This window comes from Pipra filicauda, unplaced genomic scaffold (assembly GCF_003945595.2).
Source record: "Pipra filicauda isolate LSUMZ 115617 unplaced genomic scaffold, ASM394559v2 scaffold433_size896684_pilon, whole genome shotgun sequence".
In the NCBI taxonomy this organism is placed as follows: domain Eukaryota; kingdom Metazoa; phylum Chordata; class Aves; order Passeriformes; family Pipridae; genus Pipra; species Pipra filicauda.
Window position 1 is genome coordinate 496,524 of NW_024104569.1, and position 18,969 is coordinate 515,492.

At 43.3% G+C, this 18,969-nt stretch overlaps 1 protein-coding gene across 3 annotated transcripts in view; it reads left to right on the plus strand.

Moving 5' to 3' along the window:
• Nucleotides 1-18,969, plus strand: part of FAM120A (family with sequence similarity 120A) — a 52,564-nt gene that overhangs the window by 23,913 nt on the left and 9,682 nt on the right. For 2 of the 3 annotated variants that reach the window (XM_027732555.2, XM_027732554.2), the window contains exons 8-15: nt 289-376; nt 3,768-3,992; nt 6,343-6,517; nt 12,321-12,570; nt 13,476-13,590; nt 16,688-16,897; nt 17,747-17,930; nt 18,810-18,947. In XM_027732555.2, the coding sequence (XP_027588356.1) occupies nt 289-376; nt 3,768-3,992; nt 6,343-6,517; nt 12,321-12,570; nt 13,476-13,590; nt 16,688-16,897; nt 17,747-17,930; nt 18,810-18,947 (1,385 nt within the window). The remainder of the gene's footprint in view (nt 1-288; nt 377-3,767; nt 3,993-6,342; nt 6,518-12,320; nt 12,571-13,475; nt 13,591-16,687; nt 16,898-17,746; nt 17,931-18,809; nt 18,948-18,969) is intronic. The other variant, XM_027732557.2, reaches the window with a different exon arrangement.

An 18,969-nucleotide genomic window follows, 5' to 3' on the forward strand; every position in this document is an offset into this window, starting at 1 on the left:
TGAGAGAATTCCTTGGCATAGTGACAAATATTTAAAGTTCAATCAAGAATGTTTCTTGTGTGAACATTATCTAGTCATCATAATATGCAGCTTTTAAATATGACCCAAATGTTCACATAGAGTAAATGAATAAATGTTGGTGTTCAAGTCTCTTCAAGACTCCTACAAATGGACATTTCTAATAGAAAACATCCCTTAAAATCAAAATAGTTCCAGACACCAAGGATTTATCCTACTGTCTCTTTAACTGGACTTTAATATGATGTTTTTCTTTCTGTTGTTCTTCAGCCATGTCAGTGGGAACAAAGTAGGCTGGGAAAAACCAGGAACCCAGTCAGAAAGTCAAACACGTGGAGAGCTGGGAGACCAAACAAAGGTATTTCCTGAAGTTCCAAACTGCACAGTTCATTATTTTGTGTTAAAGCTTTACAGCAAACTTCAAGGAGGATTTTCAATATCGATCCATAGGATTTAGTACAAACTTTTACACTTTTTTGTGAATTACGAAACAACAGCTTTAAAGTCCAGGAAAGAAGGACATTGTAGGATATACATAAAAATGAATATTAAATAGGATGTGTTAGAAAATACTGGATATAAACCAGAAACAAATCAATAACCTCGTTTGGCCCTTAGCCAACAATCTCACCCTCAGTGTTGTTCTCCAGGTTTGCAGTGGTGCATTAGTCTGATTTTTCAGGAAGGAGTGTAACAATCTGAGTGTCCATGGGGTCAGAGTCCATGTCCTGTAACCCACAGTGCAGTAAGCACAGCTCACACACACAGATCAGTGTCAGCCACAGACCACTGGAGGTGCATTAAAGCTCAGCTGAGGAGACAAAAGTCCTTCGTGGTAGGAATTTCATGCAGTACATGTTAAAGGAGTTCATTGAGACCAGTTACAGTGTATTGCTGCTTAGCTAGGCAAGGATGAGCTAGATAAGCCCTTGATAAAGACTTAACATTATTAAATTCCTTCAAGATTTCAAACCACTGTCAAATGGAGAATACAATGGTCTGTATTCCAAGTGTGATCCGTGTTTGGAAGGAGCATTCAGAGCATTTCACAGAAGAATCTGAGTTGGAGGGGACCTTGCCCTTAGTATCTCCTGTGCCTTTTTGGTAGAGCTGTGCACCAACTGTTAATTGTGTCAAAACCACCAATCTTGAGTTAATTACACTGTAGACAAACAAAACATTTTCCCTGCATATTCCCTGCGTAGGAATTCCAGTAAACTTGGGCTTTGTGCTTAAAATCTCAGGCGGGTGATTTCATCCCTCAGCAGTTGTTATTTGTGCAGACCCTAATTCGTGCAGACCCTACCATAACTGTATCTGCCTGGGGATTAGTCACCGTATGCAAATGCTAATCTGACCTATTCCATCCCTTTGGTCTCTGCACTGTGCCATGTGTGCAGCCCTGTGGGCCCCTGCCAGAGCCCAAGTGTGTCCCAGGGAGGAGCAGTGGCTGGGTTGGACCCACTGCACAGCTCTGGGTAGACCCAGAATTAGAGCTGTACAGGCAGTGATTAAACTTCCCAATAGATGTTTGCACAGAGGCTGACTTAAATGCATCCACTTTAATAGATAAATGCTCCTGAGCTTTACTTGCCAGTTTTTTTATTATCAAACCACTTCTTCAGCCTTCAGGAGCAGGAGAAGACAGTTGCTTCTGTTGAGCAGGACAGGAAGAATTGTGAGTACATTTTATAGCTAAACTCATTTCCTAGAGAGGTGAATATTAGTGATTGAAAAAAGAAGCAGTACTTCCTGAAGAAGTTGCCCAGAGAAGCTGTGGCTGCCCCATCCCTGGAAGTGTCCAAGGCCAGGTTGGATGGGGCTTGGAGCAACCTGGGCTAGTGGAAGGTGTCCCTGCCCGTGGCAGGGGGTGAATGAGGTGGGCTTGGAAGTCCCTTCCAATCTGTAATTCTATGAAGATTTCAGCTGAGTGAACTGTGTGAATTTCTGAGGCAAAGTGCTGAAAATTCAGCAGAGATCAGGCAGGTAGCAGCAATCTTGACACACCTTTCACTTGACTTAAATTCCTTGCAGTTGTCTCACAGCCTGATTCTACATGACAAAGGTAAGCTCATCTCATTTGGCTGGATGCATATTACTAAAAAAAAAAACCACCTTTTAACTGTGGTAGTTCCTCAGGCTGGGTGTTGGAATATCTTTGGAGCTGATCCAGAAGAAACTGGGTAGTGCAGATGTCGTGTAGGGTTTTTTTCTCTTCTTCCCTGCGTGCCCCCAGTATTTGGTAGTTCTGTAAACTCCTCATGTGCTCCAGTATTGCCAACTTATAGTTGTTGGGGTAGTAGACGACAGAGGCAAAAATCTCTAACTTGATAAAGAAATATTTGATAATATAACAAAGATTTAATAGAGCTATGATAGCTCTTTCGTTTATAAAAGCAGCTGGTATCAGAATGTTGTGTTGGAAGTGTTGTGGTTTCCAGGTTTTAACCATTTTGTCATATATTTTCATTTTTATAATTCAAAGGAAGTCTAGATTACCAACTAAAATGCAATCTTTTGGTAATATCCCCTTTGATTGTGTGCTTAAAATGTCATCTGAAAATAATGTTGCCCTTTGATATTTTGCTAGAGCCAGTTTTTACTACTGTACATGTTTTTGTAGAAGATTTTTGAAATCTGTGTGGGATTTTTTTGATGCTTGCATGCAGGTTTTTATTTTTCATGGACCTGAAGTGAACAAACTGAGCTTGTTTGGGCCTGTTTTTTATGTTACATATTCTGGGGGATTTCGTGCTTTGGCCATTTTTCTTTTGGCTTTGCTTTTCAAGTCTTAGGAGGCACGTGAACTTCTTTACACATATTGTGAAAATACGGATGATGTATGAAGTGATCAAATTACAGTCCCAAAAGTTTTTACTATTGCTATAATAGTTTATGGACATAAAGGTAATATGAACTCTTAAGCTAAAACAAGCTTTCGGTTTTGAAGACCAGGCTTTTTAGGAATGAACTCTTCTTTTTTTGGTTGTATCTGTGAGAAATCAACATAAATCTTTAAAAAGGCTTGTTCACTGGGAGGTTTACAGTGTATTTTTACACATCAGATTTTTCCCATAAGTTTGTGAATTGCATTTCTAGAACAGGAATAAAATACCACTTTAATCTCGTGGTCGGAGAACATTGCCATTTTCTCTTACAGTCTTCTGAGACAAAAGAATTTTATGTTTAAAAACTAAACAGAACCCAGCAAACCTTTACAAGGCTTTTGAGTTCGAACACTGTGTGTTCTAAATGTTATCAAATGGAACTGTGTCCTTCTCCCTGCTCTATCTGGAACTGCGAGATGAGAAGGAATGTGTTCATGAAAGTCTGGATAAATTACAGACTTTGGGACTGTCAGTTCACACACTGAGTTGGGAGTATCTTGGAAATACTGAGTTAAGAGGCCATTCACATGTCATTAAAAGGCCGTCAGTCCCCTTCTGTATTGTGCAGTTAAAAATTAAAGAGAATAGTAATTACTGTTACTGTTAATAAGTTAAAGCTTTACCATAATATTTATTTTCTTGGTAATTTGCTGCTGCTAGCAAACACTGGCTGAAGGTTTCTATTTTCTGAAAACCTTGCAGCCAGCTTTGGATAATGATTCTACACACTGCAACTGCGTGATGTGAAGATTTACTGTTTTCATTGGGGGCGAGGGAGGAAATTTGCTGTTTCTCTTGGCTGATCTGCTGGTATGTTTCTGGACACATCCAAAGCACTTTATTTTGTATGTTCTGTTACAGGCAGAAGGTTCCTCTAGTGCTTCTTCAGGAAGTCAGGCAGCTGATGTCAAAGGGAATCAAACCAGTAATCCACAAATCCCATGCCTGTTGTCCATGCCCACCAGAAACCACATGGATATTACTACCCCTCCATTACCTCCGGTAGCACCTGAAGTGTTACGAGTGGCAGAGCACAGGCACAAGAAAGGGTTAATGTATCCCTACATCTTTCATGTCCTAACCAAGGTATGGCATTTAAAAGTGAGGTACTGTGAGATAATGATTCTGTGAAGATAATTGCTCTGGTGTTCCTGGCTAAAGAGTATCAGATTTTTACGTCCTTTTTAGTGCTCTGAGTTCTGGTCCCTTTTTAGTCCTTCTGTTGTTCCAATAAGTATGAGAATACTATAATTAGAAGTGTTTACTTACAAAATAATTTTTTTCTGACTATGTGTAGTATTTTTATATCTATAAGCATGTGTGTATATGTCTCTGTGTGTGTGTTTATGCAGAGTCCGTTTCCATCTAAAAATTCCGTCGTATGTGCTTTGGTGTCTGTGCCAAGTCTTTTCTATTTTCAGCATTCAGAAGTACTGAGATTGTTTTCCCTTCCAGTCTGATCCCTCACATCGTTGATAGCTGGCCCTGAGAGAAATAGAGCAGCTCTAAGAAATCCCTTTTGTACCAGCAGCAGCAAAATGGAACTGTCCCCACTCCTGTTAACCTTTATTCACCTTAAAAATCCACTTCAGGACAATAAGGACCACAGGCAGATCTGAAGTCCATCAAACCAAAAGTTGCTGTATAGAGGTTGAGGTTTGGATTTCCTATTTCCCATGTTTTGCACCACAACTCGTGTTGCTGCTGTGTCCTTACACTTCTTTGTCGAAGAAAAGTGGAAAGAATCAAAAGGTCTGTGAAGACCATCAATGCCAGTTCTGCTTCACACTTTGCAGAGCCAAATATTCTTGGCATATTTAAATACTACTTCCTGTTTAATCATAGAATTGCAGAGTCATTTAGAAAAGATCTTTAAGATCAAGTCCAGCTGTTTACCCAGCACTGCCAAGGCCACCACTGAACCATGTCCCCAAGTACCACATCTGCATGTCTTTTAAATCCCTCCAGGAATGGTGACTGAGCATCCTGTGCCAGGGCTGGACAGCCCTTTTGGTGAAGAAATTTTTCCTAATGTCTAAACCTCCCCTGATGCCACCTGAGGCTGTTTCCTCTCGTCCTCTCCCTCGTGCCCTGGGAGCAGAGCCCAACCTACCCCAGCTTCCCTCCTCTGGACACACTCCAGCACCTCAACGTCTTTATTGTCATGAGGGGCCCAAAACTGCCCCCAGGATTTGAGGTGTGACCTCACTAGTGCCCAGCACAGGGGGACAGTCCCTGCCCTGGGCCTGTGGCCACACCATGGCTGGTACAGCCCAGGTGCCCACCTGGGCACACCTGGGCTCATGTTCAGCTGCTGTCAGCAGCACCCCCAGGGTTGTTTCTGCTCGGACACTTTCCAGCCGCTCTTCCCCATGCCTGGAGCTGCAGGGGGTTGTTGTGACCCGAGTGCAGGACTGCAGGACTGTTGAACCTTGTGGTGCAATTGTGGGGGTTCTTTAGAAATGGGCACGTAGAGGTGTTCCAGGTTATGTTGCTGTCATGCAGAGACACCTTTAAGACATGCCATACACCTAAGGTAGTGTTGTCTGAGCTAAACCTGACAATATCCTACTGTAATCACTCTGAGATGTCACCTTCAGGATTCATTATTGGTATTGTTTAAATGTTTGGGGTTTTTTTTTTTAAGAGAAAGTAGCACAATGGAGTGTTTTCTTGTCAATGTTGAAAATAAAGGTTGATATTTGGGGGCAGTGCAGTGAAGTCAGTCATTTTCCAAGAATATTTTAACATGGCTGGATGTGCAAGTCACAGAAAACAGAGTGTTGCTGCTATTCTGAGAGAAAAATGTTGGACAGTTCTTTCATGCTTTTTTTCTGAAAATGTATAAAATGCTAACATTTTATTTATGTGTATTCAAACCCAGCCTTACTCAGGTAATTCCCAGTTAGGATTTTTTTGGCCAGGTATTCTCACAGTGTTGTTTGTTGCTGTAAGTCCTCAGTAATGTTTCAAATCCTGCACGAAAAATTCAGACTGGCGTTTTTGGACAGCATGGATATTTTTTTAAAATAACTTCCTGAAATCTATATCAGCTTTAAATGTGCTTTGACTGTCTAAAAGCACATTAATCTATTTCCATGTGGGCTGTTTTTCTCTTCTAAGTGCCCGTATTTGCAGATCACTATTTAGTTAATTCTCACATGCAGATAGTCCAGACAAACAAACGTGTTTATAATGGAGAAAAGAAAGAGGAAAGCAACAGGAATGATCAGTCAGGGCTGGGAGGAGAAGAAGCAGACTGGGGCAATCCTGCCCTGGTGTTACCTGCCCCGAGCTGAGATCCACGTTACTGCTGGATCACATCTGTCGTGACCAGCTGAGATGGATTTGAGAGCTGGATTGGGTTCCTGTGATACCTGAATGCTTTTTGTTCACTGTAACATGTCATATTTCTCTGCTTTCTTTCATGCCAAAGGGTGAAATCAAAATCGCCGTTTCTATAGAAGATGAAGCCAACAAAGACCTGCCTCCTGCTGCTCTCCTGTATAGGCCAGTGCGTCAGTATGTTTACGGAGTCCTGTTTAGTTTGGCAGAAAGCAGAAAGAAAACTGAAAGGCTTGCTTTTAGAAAGAACAGACTTCCACCAGAATGTACGTACTGCAGAACCCACACTTTATTCCTCTTGCCTTTGCTGTGGTTTCCCAGCCACTTGTGCCATGATCTGAATGGGAATCATTGCGAAGATTTCGTTGATGTAGCTAAGGCCAGAGGGATTTCTGGCTTATTGGATCCCATGGATAAGAGAAAAAGATGTGGTTAATTTCAAATTTTATTTGCTGTCATAGTTTAAAAACTGTAAATATTGCCATTTCTAAGCAAGCTCTGGGGTTTGGTTTTGAACACGTCTGCTCAAGCTGCTGCCAGAACTGCAGTGAGGAACATGGGTTTGTGATGTCATTTCCAAGTGTATGGCAGGGCTGGATTTAGGAAACTTAGTTCTCTGCACACGCATACACATCTGCCTACTTGTTTCAAAGTGAGAGGTACACAGATTAAGCTGTTGTGTCTTCCCAAATGTGTCATTAAAGGTACCCCAGGGAAATCTGCAAGACTGTCGTGCCTTTCAGGTATTGGCATATAAAAACCTGATTTAAGCCCCACAGAAATCAGGTGTAATGTAAGCAAAGGTAGACCCGGGTGGGGACAGGCTAAACTTTTGCAAAGAGCTTTATCAAATATTCTTTGGCTTGTTCAGAGGGGAATAGATGTTAATCATCTCAGTAGTCTGGAATTTGTCTTTTTAAGTCTTCAGCTTCCAGGAATTACTGTCCTTCCAGAAAACTCCTTGTTCTAGAGTGTTTTTCTTATGATGATGCATGAAAAGAAATGACTGAACTTTGCAGTAACAGCTTATAAAGGTTACAGGAATGCTGAAGCCTTCAGTGCACAGCTGCAGCACAAGTATTTCTATGTAGGAGTCTGCTGTCGCTAGGCTAAATTTAAGAATCAGGTATTCAGAATGCATGGAATCATCATTCACAGGCTTCACGTGTAAAAGAATAAAAATAAGTATCAGTTGTAAACTTTATATCCATTCCCTTTGCTCTTTCCATTTGTAATTGTGAAATGTTTTTGTATGTTTGTAGAGAAGATGATAATCTCCCAGTGATGTTTGAAAAGCCGCTTATCTTTGCCAGTTTTTATGTGGGAATCACTATTTACCCTGCTTGAATAATACCTCAGCACACATAGTCACAAACTGCTACTTTCTTTAAACTCACACAAGCGTAGTAGTATTTTGGGTTACAGGGTTATTTCAGGATTCAAATAGTGACGTTATTTGCATTCTTCATTTATCCTTGTGAGACTCCTGTCCTTAAAAGTGTACTACAGCATTTTTGTGGTGAACTGGCTGAGTGCTGGAGGTCTGCTTCAGGTTTTATCTTGTAAACATAGAATATCCCCGGTAGGCTAGTGGGGAAACCTAAATAATCTCTATTTTCTCTTCATGTATCCTGCTTTTCTGAGTTTATTCTCAGTTTAGGCTCAGCACGCTGCTGCTGACTTGGTTTAGTTACGGCAGCTCTGGCAAATCTTGCTGCAGGATGCATCCAGCTACTGACCTACTTCTAGCTTAGGACTGACCAAGCTCTTAAAAAAGCCAAAAAAAAAATTTGAACATTTGCCCAAAAGTTCCTTGCTTCACTGCAAAGCTGGCAGTGGCAGTAAAGATGGGTTTGGGCTGCGATGCAGGTGTGGGGTGTGAAAGGGCTGTGGTGCAGGGACGTGTCTATTTTAGTCACCTCTTTTACAAAGCATCAAGACTTGGGCAGGCTGTGGAGGATGCAAGGAGAGAACAGTGTCTAAAACAGCAAAGCAGGTCAATTAGCCCTCTCTTAAGTTTTCTGAGGATCCAGGCTGTAATGAACTGGTGATGCTTATTCTCCTTCACTGTCTAAATTATTTTGCTGCACTCAAAAATGAGTAAGTGCTGAAACACAGTAATGAAGACAATTAAGAGAAAATTTAGGAATTGAGAGATGTTAAGAGAATTAAGAAATCAGTTTCTAAAGAAATGTAAATTGTCCTTAAGGTTTATGTAGAGAGGTAATGAATATTAATACCTAAAATCCTGTCATCTTTGTTGTACAAACCATAACACTGGCAGCTTAATAATAGTGCCTGAATAATTGGCAAGTATATTGCATGTGAGGGTTATGTGAGGCTGTGAAAAATGCATAATAAACTGACACATTGGGATTATTACTAAATATATAGATGGCAAAATAATGGATCTCTCATGAAACGGGTGGCTTCCTGTCTTCTAAACCATTATTTTTTGTATGAAGTTGAAAAGGCAACAAGAAACTACAGCAGCAGCAGTCAGTGGGGTTCTTCAGTGATCAGTATCTGCTAAGTGATGGCTTAGATGTACCCAGCCTCATCTCTGCTCCCAGAGGACGGGAGGGGCTGGGTCACAGAGTGCCTGGTTGTGTTTGGCTGCCAAGGGCATGGTGCTGGCTGTGCTGCCTTTCCTGAGGAGGAGCTGGAAATTCAGGGTCTCCCTTGCTCTGCTTGTCAAGCCCTGGATCAGGTTATCTCCATGTTCTGATAAATACATGTGTGTGGTGAGACCGTCTGCCCTTTCTGCTCGGTGGCAAAACGCACAAGCTGTCACAGTTCCTGGTTGGATCCCAGGGTTTGTTATTTTAAGCCCAACCACCTTGTGTTGTGCTGTTCCCCATCACGGACGTACTCAACCAGTGCTGGCACTGCCAAGAGGAAAGCCATGACTCTTGGGCAGTAGCCCTTGTGCACACTCAGGCGTGCTGAGCTCAAGCTGTGCTGTCAGTAAGGATTGCAAGGTTAAAAATGAGGCTTGATAACTCTGCATTTGCCAGCTCGGCTGCTGGTGGCACCGGGCACCTCACGGCACGGAAACTGAGTAAAGGCCAGAACCACCTAAGCTGTGCTTGGCAGCCAGAGCTCTCACAGGGTGCTGTGGTGCCTTCAGAGCCTGTGACAGCACTCGAGTGTTCCTCGGGCAGGTTGCTGTCCTGCGGGTTCGTGCTGACTCTTGTTACTTGGATCGACCTTAGCGTGTCGTGAGTGCACTGTTCAAAGCAGAGTCCATAGATGGTGTGGTAACCTGGGCCTCTGTGAGTATTCAGACCTGCTGAGCAGCAGCAGGACGAGGTTTGGTGTGAAAAACAGTGTGATCAGCACGGTGATGGGGCTGAACACACTGGTCCTGGTTGTAGCTGATGTAGTCCTGAGGACAGGCATTGCTCATGTCCTGGTGGAAGTCACGGGAGGAAGCACCACACGTCCCTCTGAGGACAGAGATTCGGGCAGCTGAGGTTGCAGTGAGTTTGGCAGCAGTCCCAGTACAGATTTGTCAAAGGTTTAAGAAATGCCCTGGAGAATTAAGTAGATATGGACAAGTCCTGGATTAATCTCTTAGGTTAAATGCTAAATTTGGGTGAAGAGTACTACAGTTGCTTGTGGATGGATACAGTTGCAATTCCTCACCCCATCACTCAGAGTTTGCTGGACCACTAGACTGACCTCCATGTTAAACCATCCCACAAAAAGCATGGTTACCTGTGTCCAGCCCTGGGGTCCTCAGCACAGGGAGGGCATGGACCAGCTGGAGCAAGTCCAGAAGAGGCCATGAAGGTGCTCTGAGGGCTGGAGCACCTCTGCTATGGAGACAGGCTGGGAGAACTGTTCAGCCTGGAGAAGAAAAGGCTCCAGGGAAATCTTAGAGCCCCTTCCAGTGCATAAAGGGGCTCCAGGAGAGCTGAAGACGGACTTTGGGCAGAGACCTGGAGGGACAGAACAAGAGAGATTGGCTTCCCACTGCAAGAGGGCAGGGTTAGATGGGATATTGGGAAGAAATTCTTCTCTGTGAGGGTGGAGAGGGCCTGGCACAGGTTGTCCAGAGAAACTGTGGCTGCCCCATCCCTGGAAGTGTCCAATTTCAGGTTGGAGAACCTGGGCTAGTGGAAGGTGTCCCTGCCCATGGCAGGGAGTTGGAATGAGATTATCTTTAAGATGGCTTCAAACCATTCTAAATTCTTGGATACTATAATCATTATTTAGCAAAACATAAAAGCCAGTGTGGATCTCTAGCGTGACCTCTGGAGGCAGCATGTGACTGAAGAGCAAGCTGAGGTACTCTTGCTGTGGCCTTAACCTCACAGGCCATGGAAGTTCTCATCCCCAGATTAAAAGCTTAGAACCAGATTTGATGGTTAAAACATAGGATAGAAAACTTGGACATAAAACATTCCCTTCTTCTAAGCTTGAGGTCTGTATGTGTTAAGTGAAAGAAATCACAGTGGAACACTGGTGGTGTGTACAGTTTTGCTTTTGGTATCTAAAACAATTGCAAGAGAGTTTGAAAGCCTACATAAAATACATCCTTTTATTTGTTTGTGTTTGCTGTTCCAGGCCTAAGCAAGCAGAGAAACCCAGTGATGAGCTGGACCCCAGTGATGGGGTAGCTCTGCTGCCCGTTAAAGCCCATCTTCAGAGTGTGTATAAAACCTGGGAGCAACCAAAATAGAACATGATTTTGTAGTGAGGCTACCAACTAAATATATCAGAATGTTTGTTTGCATTGCTGCATATGATCTTTGTAAAACTGCCCTGAGCTCTGTGAAGGGTGACTACAATACTAGGCTGGGTTTATTCCCAAAAAGCGTGAGAGTGCTTTGGGATATTTTGGAAGTCCTTTCTTTAATCCTGACTGTCACCTCTGCCGTGGTTTGCCTGCCCCTGGCTATGGAGTCCCCTGTAAGGCTGCAGCCTGACTGCTGAAGAGGACTTTGTAGCCATCAGACCTGCGCTGGCAGCAGCAGGACACGCTCCTTGGTCTGTTCCCAGCGGGTTTCCAGCAGAAGGAGCAGGTCTGTACTCCTCAGGGAATCTCCCCAGGCTGTAACCTGAACCTGCACTAACAAGCTCCTTGAATCTTTCCACACTACATAGCTGGGCTTGGAGTTAGAAGGGTGCAGACACATTGTGGGCTGTGCTGGGCTTGGGGTCGCTCCAAGGCCAAAGGTATCTTGTCTCAGCCTTGACGTGAGCTTGTGTTCTGTTCTAGTTGCCTTCAAGTGAAAAAAGGGAGATGATTTAGCAGCCATGTAGAGTGAACTGTCTTTGTTCTGATGTGCATGAAAGGGAGCCTAGGCAAAACCCACTAACCTCTTCATAGAAAGCAGTGCAATAAATGGGAAGGCTTCAGTAAAGTAATGTTTTATAAAATTTTTAGGCAAAAGCCCCCTAATTTGCCCATATTTGAGATCTCATTGCATTGCAGTAGTTGAACAACTGTGGACAAATATAATATCAGGATTAAATCTGATTCAAGTAAAATCACTAGGATCATATTGCTATTAGAAGAACACACATGGAATATATTTGTGTTTATGTACTGTTTTTATCACTTTAGGCTTTTGATCCATGACACAGATATTTTAGGGGAAAATTGCGTTTTCAGGTGAGAATCACAAAATGGTTTAGGTTGGAAGGGACCTTAAAGACCATTCAGTGCCAACCCCCTGCCATGTGCCAGGGTCACCTTCCACTAGACCAGGTTGCTCCAAGCCCTGTCCAACACTTCCAGGGATGGGGAAATGGTGCTGTTTGCTTTAGAAAAATATATATATAGTTCCTTTACATTGTATATTCATTTGAAAATATTAGCATAACGTTCCTAGAGAACACCTGTCTGTATGCACTGAATTTGTAAGTGATCACAATTAAAAGGTGGTTCATGCAGGGTTTGAATTACCATTTTGGCAGTATAATCCAGCACACTGTCCTATTGCAGTCTCAAAGTAATGCTTTTTGGATCCAAATCTCCTGCCTATGAAGTTTGAAATAAATGCTGAGCTATGACATATTAACTCAGCCCGGTTTCTTTCTGCTGTTACCGTTCTGCAGTTTCACCGGTGATAATTAAGGAATGGGCTGCTTACAAAGGCAAATCTCCCCAGACCCCTGAGCTGGTGGAAGCCCTCGCCTTCAGGGAGTGGACCTGTCCCAACCTGAAGAAGCTGTGGCTGGGCAAAGCCGTGGAGGACAAGAACCGACGGATGAGGGCGTTTCTGGCCTGTATGCGATCGGACACACCAGCAATGCTCAACCCAACTAACGTGCCCACTCATCTTATGGTGCTCTGCTGTGTGCTAAGGTCAGTGACACCTCCAGGGAAACCAGAGCCAAGGAAAGTTCTACTGTGGAATCTCTGTAGAAAGTGTTAATTCCTGTTTGCAAGGTCACTAGGAATGGGGGTTTGGTTTGGCTGTAGAAAAGCGTGTTGTGTAGTCACTGGTTCTTTTCGATCTGTTGAGGATTGAAGGGAAGAGGAAAAAGATCTTGTGTTGCAAAGAGGCCGATGTAGCATTTGCATTAGTTTCCCTTGCTATACTTGAGGCTTCAGCTTACTGAAAAATAATATTTGGGGCCTCAGAGGCTCTTGTGGGTGAAGTTGCACAGCAAAAGAGGGAGTTCTTCAGAGAACAGCTGCATAGCAGCTTATCAGGATGTGAAGCTCATGTGATGATGCTCTGCCTGTGGTGTGTGAGGCTCCCTGGGTTAGAATTGCTCATCCAGTTGAGGTGATGATAGCCAGTAGTAGAAGTGTTTTTCTGTACTTGAGCCTTCCAAAGGGAAAGTCACACAAAGTCCAGAACCCTGATGTGTTTAATTTTCAGATTGAAAACTGAGGAATTGGGAGGTGCTTACCTTTGGGGTAATTATTCAGCACAACTAGCTCATAGTTCTGGCAGAATCCTAGGGTAGCATGTTGCACATGAAAAAATATAAACCATTTTTGAGAGTGATAAATGTAAATTTTGTCTTTGGTTCCATTGAACTTCATTTTGGCCTTTGAGCATCAAAACTCCTTTGTTTCTCCTTCTAGAATAGTTATTACGCAGAAAAAGTAGTCCAAGTGGTAAAGCTCCTCATTTCATTGGGACAGCATGTTTCTCTCCTGTCACATGTTCTGTGTATACACTGGTGATTTCTGATCACATAAAATCCCTCTTGTTTACCCAGTAAGAGGCTGCTGAGTAAGGTTGTCCTTCCCTGCAGGTACATGGTACAGTGGCCGGGGGTTCGCATTCTGCGCCGCCAGGAACTGGATGCTTTCCTTGCCCAAGCATTGTCTCCAAAGCTCTATGAACCTGACCAGCTTCAGGAACTCAAGGTAATTCTTAACTATATAACTTCTCAGCTGATCTGGGAATTAACTGCAGTGGCTGATGTGTACGTGCCTGTCTCACTAAGAGTCTTGCACAATCACCTGTACTTTTCAAAATCTTACTCTTAGTGGTTTCACGTGTGGTGGAGATTGATAATCTCTTCTGTTTCACTGGTTGAATAGGTAACTGCAGAACCTTTTCTCACAATTTCTTAAGTCTGTGTCTTGGAAACAAATGTGGTTCCATTGAAAAGATATGGGAAAAGAAAGGCTTCTTCCCTGTGTGTCTGTTTATAAATACTAACCTGGGTATTTTCTCACGATTCAGCACTCAAAAGATTTTTGCAGCTAAGTGTAGGAATGGAGAGAGACTTTTATATAATCTTGAGTGAAAAAATGCAGGGGAAAGAAGTAAAACAGTTTATGAATACTCTTAGAACTGTAAAAATCATTATTTTGAGGATTTTAAAAGTTAAAATCTCAAACGTTTAATTTTTTTTTCTAGTACAGTGGCACTCCATGAGGTAAATATTGCTGGCTAACTCATAGTTAGTGTGGTATCCTTGTTGTAAATACAGAAGGTAAAGCAGCAAGGAGGAGGTGGCACTTGTTTCCCAAGTTGACACGAGCAGCAGTTCTAGCATCCCTCTTCTCAGGAGAAACAACAATGAAGCTCACACATATTCCAGCTATTAGGCTTTTCCAAGGTATATTTTGTCACTGATACCAGGTCTGGAAGAGGTTTCCTCAAAGCCAGCAAGTGACTATTTCTCTTCTGTGGGTGACAAGTGGAGTGTGAGTTGGGTTCCTGCCTGTAGCACCCTGGCAAGGACTTCTCAGCCTCAATCCATAAACCAAATCAATCTGCTCATGGAAACTCAACACTTAGATATAAAAGTATTAGTCAGTGCAAGGGGAAGAAAACCAAATCCGCTACAAAATCTGTTTGAACTTGGCACACAGCAAGTAGACAATTCACGTGTTAGCAAGGGTAGTAGCAGAGTTAAGAGAAAGCAAAAACCTTCTTCCCTTATACCAAAGGATGAATGTCAACAGAAAAATAATAAAGAGATCAATACAATCCATCAGGAAGACATTTATTTGTCCTTTCCCTCATTGCTGAAAAAAATGTGAAGCACAGTGAGTTCATGCACAGCCACTTGTTTGCTGCAGCACTTGGGACTGTATCGCTGCTGACGTGGGTTATAACCTTATTATGGCTCCTGAGAATCGTGGGTTTGAGTGCTGCTTGTGGGTAATTCCTTAAAAACAGCCTAACCATAGTTCCTAGTTGTCAGGAGACTTGTTCAGGTGTTTGCTGGAGCTCCTTTTCAAGGTGTGTACTGGACATTTGTGCTGGGAGCCCTGTGTGCTCACTGGGCCCTTCAGAACCCCAGGGGTTTGGTCCAGAGACCAGCTCTGTCCATGTTGGAGGAGCAGTGCTTTGTCTTCAGGGCAGTATGTGGCCAACCTCTGCAAAGGAGTGACCTGGCCTTGAGTTATCCTGTGTGCTCAGAAGGAATGTAGGCAGCCCATCTGAGGGGATAAGCATTGCACTTGGCAAAGTGTAGCAGAGTCTTCCAAAGGCTCATGAGAGGGTGGTTCAAGGCATCTGCCCCAAACTCTCCTGAAGCTGCGTGATTGTACCTGTGGGTATCAGCAGAAATTCTAATGACAGTTTTGTAGGCCAGGCTGGATGCATCAAAGAGCAGCTGTGTATCAGCCACTTGATCTGCCATGTCCACTCTCCAAACACAACACAACAAACAAATGATAGAATCACAGAATCGTTTGGGTTGGAAGGGATCTTAAAGCTCATCCAGTTCCAACCCCTGCCATGGGCAGGGACACCTTCCACTATCCGAGGTTGCTCCAAGCCCCATCCAGTCTGGCCTTGGACACTTCAAGGGATGGTGAGCCCACAACCTAAATGACATCTAAGGGTAGAGATTTTGACATAGGTATCTATAGTTATAGAATCATCAGAGTCTCGCCTCTCTTAAGGTCTGATGCAAAGAGGAAGAAACTCACTGTGAAAATTGCTGGTCTTAGAGACCTAAGAAAGGAATCACAGAGAAAATACTCTTTCCATTCCAACACAAAACAAATGACTAGTGATAAACAGCAGACAATATTTTGGTTTAATAGACATTGTTTTATTTTTCAATCACAAAGTAATGCAGATAACTTCTATAAGATATGTTGGTTAGCTGGAAGATGCAATGTTTCCTCAGGGTTGTTACTGTCTTCACATGAAGCTGCTTGTGAATACAGACAGAAAGAACAGCTGAGTTTGAACCCAGCTGTCTGCAAAATGAGCTGGATAGTCTTGGGGCCCTTAAAGGTTGCTTATGCGTAAGGAAGGTAATGGAGTTTAATTTTAAAGTTTAATACCAAGGTCTTGAAAATGTTCCCAAGAAAGGGCTGATATTTTGAGAAGTATTTCAGAGAACACCAGTAGTGATATTTTCTTATACCAGAGCTAAAAATACACTTGCTGCAATCCAATCCTTTTTTTCTTCTACCATCAGCTATTATTCACCATTTAATTTTACCTTTGTGTCTCTATTCTGCATCCTAAATAAAACTGTTGTAAGCATAAACACTGCCTTGTTATTAAGAGTTGTGTTCTTAGAGCAAAATCAAGATAATAGAAAATCCATTATAAAGGAGTTGGAAAGGAAATGTGTTATATAGGAAGAAAAATGGAATGCTGGCAATGAGCTCATTCCTGAACCGTTCTACAGCACATCTCAGAAGCACATAATTATCTGGAATAAAATTTTTAATGAAGTTTTCTACTGCTAATTTCCTCTAAGTGTCTGTAGAAATAGTTTCTTGCACTTTGTTGAGAAAATAGAGGGATTTGGGTTTATCTCTGGCCTCCAGAGTGGATGGATGGAACCAAAGCCTTCCTGAGGACTGCAGCTCTGCATGCACAGGCGAGAGGTTCTGGTGCATTCTTCTATTCCAACATGTGAAAATCTGGATGACCTTTTAAGATCCCTCTGTTTGCAAGAGTTTTGAAAAGAATGTAACTGTTGGAATAACTTTGAATTACATTTCATGACGATCTTACTGACTTTCGCATGTTTTCCAACAGATTGAGAATCTGGACCCCCGTGGAATCCAGCTGTCTGCTCTATTTATGAGCGGGGTGGACATGGCTCTTTTTGCCAACGATGCTTGCGGGCAGCCGATTCCATGGGAGCACTGCTGTCCCTGGATGTATTTTGATGGGAAATTATTCCAGACCAAGCTCATCAAAGCAAGCCGGGAGAAAGTTCCGCTCATCGACCTCTGTGATGGTCAGGTGTGTAGTTCAGCACGGTGAGGGAGTGTCCCTTGTCCCCAGAAGGGTTGGAAGGGGTGGGTTTATTATCATTTATGTCACATGTCATGTCCCTGCTTGTAAAGGAAAGTACAAAGTGAATGGCTGATGGGTGGGTTTTGCTGTTTAATCCCTTTCTCTTGATGATTGGGATGGCATTTGGGCAAATTTGGAAGAAGAGGCATCAACTTAAATTTCATTTTTTTTCTCTCTGGAAACTGAAACTTGAATGCCATGGTGAATGGCCGAGTTGGAAACTCTCTGCTCATTTGTTCAAGTCCTGCCTTTTTGGGTCAGGCTGTCCCAGAGGACTAAGCTGCACTGGGTTTACAGTGAAAGAAAACTGGTGGTTTCTAACTGATTTTACAGACTGTGAAGTCATTCTTGAGGTCCTTTAGCTTTACACATTTCTTACAATCTTAAAATACACATGTAGGAGTTTTTTGTTGTATCTAAATCATGCAAAATTATTATCTAACTGTAAAATCAAAAAACTGATAAAAATCAACAGTATACTGTATGACCAAAACTTTTTTTTGCTTTTAATTTTTTGGGAGGTATGAAATCGTATCCCTTCTTATTTCTGACTCAAGGGAAGCTGACCTTAGCTTGGCTGCTGATGGTGGCCGTGGTCCCTCTCAGGCTTGTAACCCTCCAGGCATGTTTCAGCCTGTCTGCACAGACTCTGGTTTGCAGTCCAGGTTTAGGATGATGATTCTGTCTGTTCTTCTATTGTTTTGCTTTCTTCTTTGAATTTGTTGTGTAAATGTAGTTTTGTACAATTGAAATGAGAATTTTAATATCCCTCTGTGACCTTCTCTTTATTCCTAGGCTGAGCAGGCAGCCAAGGTTGAAAAGATGCGTCAGAGCATCCTAGAAGGATTAAATTTCTCCAGGCAGAACCATCCTCTCCCTTTCCCACCTCCACCTGCCATGCCTTTCTATCCAGCTTCTATGTATCCTCGACACTTTGGGCCAGTCCCACCACCTCAGGGCAGGGGGAGAGGCTTTGCTGGTAAGTGATGGGACAGCGGTGCCACACACGTTACCTTACCTTGCACATCCCCAGAACTACAAATCCGTTTTCCTGTTCAGTTTCACAGAGAAAATACATAAAAGCAAGTGGTTGGCTTGTGCTGGCAAGTGCCAATGACTGTATTTTGGTGTTACTTTTATTAGCCATAGCCCGGTGATATGGAATGTGCGTATTTCCATCAGGATTTTAGTAACTGTGCCAGATCAAAATATTTTTACTGTTATTGTAGAACTAGAAAAAAGAGGAATGGATGGACACTGGGTGTTATGAAAAGGCTCTGACTTGCACAGTACATTGCTTCAAAATGTTTATAAATTAATGGACACAGTTTAACTGTCAGGGTTGGACAGCCTTTCACCCTCCCCACCCCTCCATGTTTTGCTACAGTCATTTAACCATTGGCACCCTGGAGTGTAAATACTGACACAACCATTCCAGGCTGTTCCTAGAATTGCTCCCTTCCTCAAAATCTCTCTGTCCCAAGGCCCATAGGTGTATGGATATGGACACAGGCATTCCTGGGGTGCCACGACTGTAGCCAGCAGAGCTCACTGCCAAAAAATTGTCCCAAGCCTTTACAACGCCATAGAAATTGGGATCCCATTCCAAGCCCAGGGTCAAGGCATGCTCTTTGGACAAGGGACACCGTGCTGGCTGAGGCAGCAGGACACCTTTGGCCAGGGCTCCCTCGGCGTGGTGGTACCGCATCACCCACAGGAGCCCGGTCCGCAGGAGCACGGCCCTCCTGGCTGGCTCCAGAAGGGTGGAAGGAGGCAGCAGCCTCTCTGCTGGGGCCTTCCCAGATGCCTGGCCCCCTCACAGCTTTTCCCCTGTCTTTCTTTACCCTGGGTCTAACAGGAGTCTATGGCTTCGGAGGCCCTTATGGGGAAACAGTAGCCACAGGCGCTTACCGGGCCTTCCGGGTGGCGGCAGCGGCAGGACACTCCGGAGCCTTCTCTGGCAATGACAGCAACAGGACTAGCAAGTTTCAGGGCGGTAATTATACCCAAACCCCTTT